We start from the raw sequence: 6,063 nt of genomic DNA, 5'->3' as shown, positions 1-6,063 counted from the left end.
TATATATATATATATATATATATATATATATAAATATACACAACAAGCTTCTTTCAGTTTCTGCCAGCCAAATTTACCCACAAGGCCTTGGTTGGCTTGGGGTTATAGCAGAAGACACTTGACCAATACAGGTATGTAACAACAGTAAAACAGAAATTAATTTAAGATAACCCATACAATAATGTTGCAGAAAGTCTGTTACAAAATTAGAGTAGTCATTAGTTATGACTGCTGATTCAAGCCAATAAGGCTATTGCTTAAACTGTTAGAAACAGCAACCAAATCACCCTCAGACAACACTGAAGTATCTTAGGAAAAAGGGGACACATTAGATAATGTAATCAGCCATAGTGTACTATGGCTGAAACAAACAGAGAGGATGGTAATGATTAGAATAATTTTGATCATAGGCCTGCTGCTAGATCAGAATTGACCTGGGGTTAAACAGCAACAATAACAGGTTATCTCTTCTGTTCCTATTTCTGGAGTGATGGTGGAAGAATAAATATTACTTTTTAATTTATTCTTCCTCCTCTCCCTATTGAAAGAGATAGTACTGTCATGACTGAGTAAAAAAGAACCCATTGTCCTCACAAGTAGGATGAAACCAGCCTACAACAAATATGTTGCTACCAGGAGTTATTATTTCACCAAACAAGCTCTTATTAAATAGTAGAAGCAGTGGTTATTTATTATTATTATAAGGTGGAAAGCTGGCAGAATCACTAGCATGTCGAATGAGATGCTTAGGGCATTTCCTCAGGCTCTTTATGTTCTGAGTTCAAATCGTTTTGGAGGTTAATAAAATTAAGCAATGAGGTCGATATCATTGACTAACACTTCACTCTAAAATTGCTGTTTTAGAGTCCTACTGCAGCAACCATGAGAAAATTGTACCATCATATAATCTTGTGAAGGTGATTGTAACTTAGTAAGTGTAGAACCATCCATGATGTGCGTGTGTGTGGGTAGTTGGACTAAATAGTTGGCCAAAATGTTTTCTAACATTTTTTGGTTCATATAAAATATTATGGTCTAAATGTTGAACAGTAAAGATTAACACATAATGTTACTAGGCCTCAGAATAGAAGGAAACAAATCGTTTGTCTTTTACTTCTTTCAGTCATTAGATTATGGCTATGGTGTGGTACTGCTTTAAAGGGTTTAGTTGAACATATAACATCCAATACTTTTTTTGAATCTGGTACTTCTTTCATTGGTCTTTTCTACTGAAACTACTAAGTTATGGGGATATAAACTAGCACCAGTTGTCAAGTGGTGAGAGCTGACAGGCACACACACACACACACACACACACAAATATATGTCTACACATGAAAGGGACTTCCGCACATTTTCTGTACAAATTCACTCACAAGGCATTCGTTGATCCGGGGCTAAAGTAGAAGACATATGCTCAAAGTGCTTTGCAGTGGGACTGAACCCAAAACCTTATGGTTGCAAAGTGAGCTTCTTAACCGCAATGTCATGTCTGCACCTAAAAAGGTATTAATGTTCCTCTACTGAGAATTGAAACCAGGTTATCTGGGTAAAAGCAATTTGATTTTTATTAAGGCTCTTGTCAAATGCAAGTATTTCTAAATAAATTTTTGATGTTCATTATATGTTAAATATGTTAACACTAACTTAACTATTATTTTTCAAGAGTGACTCTGAGTAATAAACCTTAGTGATATTTAAAAAAAAAAATATACAAATTATATAGGTGCAGGCATGGCTGTGTCATTAAGAAGCATACTGCCCAACCATGTTGTTCTGGGTTTCATTCCCACTGCACAGCACCTTGGGCAAGTATCTTCTATAGTCCTGAGCTGACCAATACTTTGTAAGTGGTAGACAAACTGAAAAAAGTTTTTCATACCTGTGTGTAAATGTATTTGCGTCTGTCACCCACTACAACTTAACAACTAGTGTTGGTTTTTTTTCTGTCTCTATAACTTAGCAGTTTGACAAAAGAACTGATAGAATAAAGGCAGTGCTCCAGCATGGCTGATACAAGTAAAAGATAGAAAGATAAATTAAGAAGAAATTCTGATGCAAGGTTTGAACTTAAATCACTTTAAAACAAGAAGTTTGTATCACAGAATGAGGGGTAGTCTCAGGTAGGTTGGTATCAAAAGGGTTAATTAGATATTTTTTGACACCCACTCATTCAGTATATTAACTGAACAAAGAGTAAAGCACGTGACCTTTGCAGGACCACCTCTCAGATTATGAGTGAGAGGAAGGAAGAAGAAACTAGTGTAACTAACTAACCCAGTTGGAAGTCAGTGGTCATAGGTGAACCTTTCAGTAAAAAGGCCACTACTGCCGAACTACCTTCATTTTCACCTGATAAAGAGTTAATATAGTAAGATCAAAGAGCCAATAAAGTTAAGTTTTTGAGAATTAGATAATTCCAGAATAGCAGAATGTGTTACAAACTATTTTATGCAAACACTTTAACCTGAAAGTTCATATATAAAGAAAAAAACAAAAACAAGGACAATAGACCATAAAAGGTCTTGTCTGTCAGATGGCATAGTCATGGCTGGAATGCCTCTGAACACAATGTCTGCTTCTTGATATCCCTGACTATATAAAATATCACATGACATAAAACTTACCTTGAGGCAGAGCTTCGATGTATATTTTACGAATTTGCTTCAACTCCAAGTTTGGTGCCTCTCCTTCTACCTTCCATATACAAATGCCATCTTTGTGTGAGACACTCAGGTAACACGTTCCAGTGTCACTTTTTGAACTCCATTGTACACAGTTTACAAAACTAAAATAGATTTTGTAAAGTCAAACAATTAATTTCAGCCAGTTTCAGAGTTTGTGTGTGTGCATATACATACATACATATATATATATATATATATATATATATATATATATATATATATCAATACACACATGGCTACATACCCAAATATACAGACATACATACACACATATTACACTAACACATATACACAACACAACTGTGTTGGTAAACTGAATATATTTCCTCACAACAAAAGGGTTTTCAGAGGGTGATGTATACATGCATGCCCGTGTGTGCATGCACACACACATACACACAAAGTTACTTAATTTCTTAGATGCTAACCTACTTTAGACAGTTGCAAATAGATTCCTTATAAAAGTAATTTTAATGTAATTAAAACATGAAATACAGTTTCACAAAATATCTACAACTCAATCCATAAAAAAGAACAATCAATTTTTTGCACAGGTGAAGTAAAACTATAACAACATCTGTTTCAACATCTGGTTTTTCAACAAGAATCTTGTAAAACATCTCAGAAACAATAATTGATAAATGATTGGCAACAACCACAGAATTTCTGTTTGATCAAGTTAGTAGTGTGTTAATAATAACAGAGTTGAAACTTGTTGCTAACAAAGTTTGTAATTTGTGACAGATAAGGCAGTGGTTCTCAACCTAGGTGATATCATATGCTTGAGGGCATTGTGAGCTCACAAAGGAGCAGCAAATATCAAGGGAACATTGGGACTATTTTTATAAGGGTTATGATTTTTCTTATGAAATAAAATATTTAAGCTAGGTACAATACTTCTGATTTAAACACATTTTCAAAACAATCTTTGCTGGGAATATATAACCTACTGAATAGAAATTGGATGAGCAACTCAAATGGAAGGTGTGCAACTTGTTAGATGTTTCATATGACATTCTGTTATTTGTTACTTAAAGACTGTCAGAATAATTTCAGGTCTTATAGTCAAATGCTCTATTTGTTATCAACAGTCTTCAACAAGATAAAATAACAGTACTTCAATAAAATCAATGAATGAATAAGAAAATGTGAATTGGTCAATAAATAACTTAAGAGCCAGAAAAAAGTAATGGCTAAATAAATAAATAACTTGCAAAGCAGCATGGTAATGAGACTTGGGCTTTGAATGCAGAGGGCTTGAGAAGACTGAAAACAAATAAAGCAAGCATGTTCCAGTGCAGGGTTTCTCAACCATTTTTCATCTACGGACCCCTTGATTTCTATTTTAATTAGATGGATCCTCCTAGCCATTTGATGTTTAAAAAATCATATTATATTTTTATAATTAAATATTATATTAGGAATTGTATAGAAATGATTATTAAAATATTCTGTGTAGTGTAGAAGTATAACCAATTTATTGCAAATAAATTTTAATGAGAAAAATCTTATATGGACCCTCAAGAGGCATATGGACCCCAGTAGAGAATTATTGTTCCAGTGGATAGGCAATGTACATGAATGGCAATGTATGAGTGCATTGAGAGAAAAACTGGGCATAAGAGGAATCAGATCTAGTGTATGAGAAAGAAGACTATACTGGTATGGATATGATGAGAATAATTTATGGGGACAGTTGTATAAAGAAGTGTCAATCACTTAGAGTGGATGGACTTTGAAGAAGGGGGAGACACAGGAGGATATGGGACAAAGTGGTAAAGTTTGATCTCAGGACCTTGAACTTCATGGAGGAGATGACAAGGAATCAGGATATATAGTTCTCAAGAAGGCCTGCTCAAATCAGTGAAACTAAGTTCTGGAAGCACTGTGTGTTTCCTTCCAGTCTGTTAAAGGAAAGATAAGCATTTCTACACACATGTATACACACAATGCAACTTCTGCGTACCAAATTCACTCACAAGGCTTTGGTCAGCTACAGCTATAGCATAAGATGTCCAAGGTGCCACACAGTGGGACTGAACATGAAACCATGTGATTGGGAAGCAAGCTTCTTATCTACATGGCTTTGCCTGTGCCTACAAAAATGTAGATACATATATGCAACTCTATTTGTGTGGCAGGTTTTCTATGGCCGGATGTCCTTCCTGATGCCAACCCCCAACTATTTCCAAGTGAAACATTTTCCTTTGCACAACTGGGCCCTTTGCCCAATTTCCTGAAGATGCTACCGCCACTCATCATCTAACTGCAACATTTTCTTGATACTAGTGATCTTTCTCACTGACCAGAACATTTCACTTGATATCCATCCCTCATCTTTGTACTGCCCTTTTCACTGAGACACCAAATTATCTCTCTTTCTCTATAACCATGTGTCTTTCACTCTTCCTACACACTATGCCTGCCTCTCTCCTCCACTCTGGCAACCTACCCAAACACACACCATCTCTCATACTATCATTATTACTATTCTCAGCTCTACACCTCCATGCATCATTGAACTATGCTATCCATTATCCACTACATTCACCCCTCAACTCTTGTTCTTCATTCATTATTTTCACCCTATCTCTCATACTCTCATTATCCTCTTGTAACCCTTACCCACACACACTCCCAGTTTCTCTCTACCACTCACTTTTATTCACTTCAATACCTTGAGGATCCAGCCCAACACCTCTTCACCACTATTTTTATCTCTTCCTAGCTCCACTCTGGCCATCTCACCCTCTCTTCTAAAACATGAGTAAGCATGTTTTAACCCCTTAATGGCAAGAGACATATTCTGCTCTGGCACATTCCTTTATACTTTAACCCCTCATCTCTGCAGTTAAAGCCATCCCTCTCAGGGTTCACAGTACTGTAGATTGCACAGTGACTTCACTAGTGCTGGTGCCATGTGAAAAGCACCCACTACACACTGTGTAGTAGTTGGCATTAGGAAGGATATCTAACCACAGAAACCATGCTAAAGATGGACAATGGAGGATAATTCAGTCTATGGACTGGATTCTGTCAAACCTTCCAACCCATGCCAATATAGAACATGGATATTAAATGACGATGATGATAAATTCCTTTAACAAGAGATTTTTAGGTGACTACATCATAATAGATTCATATCAGTTATTTAAAGCACACACACACTGTTATACTCTCTTTTACTCTTACTTGTTTCAGTCATTTTTGGCTGCGGCCATGCTGGAGCACCACCTTTTAGTCGAGCAAATCGACCCCAGGACTTATTCTTTGTAAACCTAGTACTTATTCTATTGGTCTCTTTTGCCGAACCGCTAAGTGACGGGGACATAAACACACCAGCATCGGTTGTCAAGCAATGCTAGGAGGACAAACA

General features: G+C 36.1%; 1 protein-coding gene across 1 annotated transcript in view; it reads right to left on the bottom strand.

Moving 5' to 3' along the window:
• LOC106870263 (WD repeat and coiled-coil-containing protein) overlaps window positions 1–6,063 on the bottom strand; it is an 88,405-nt gene that overhangs the window by 49,610 nt on the left and 32,732 nt on the right. The window contains exon 3 of the mRNA XM_014916280.2: window positions 2,628–2,788. Coding sequence (XP_014771766.1) covers window positions 2,628–2,788 — 161 coding nt within the window. The remainder of the gene's footprint in view (window positions 1–2,627; window positions 2,789–6,063) is intronic.

The sequence above is a fragment of the Octopus bimaculoides genome, chromosome 3, assembly GCF_001194135.2.
Source record: "Octopus bimaculoides isolate UCB-OBI-ISO-001 chromosome 3, ASM119413v2, whole genome shotgun sequence".
Classification (NCBI taxonomy): domain Eukaryota; kingdom Metazoa; phylum Mollusca; class Cephalopoda; order Octopoda; family Octopodidae; genus Octopus; species Octopus bimaculoides.
This window is presented reverse-complemented; position numbering and strand designations above follow the sequence as displayed.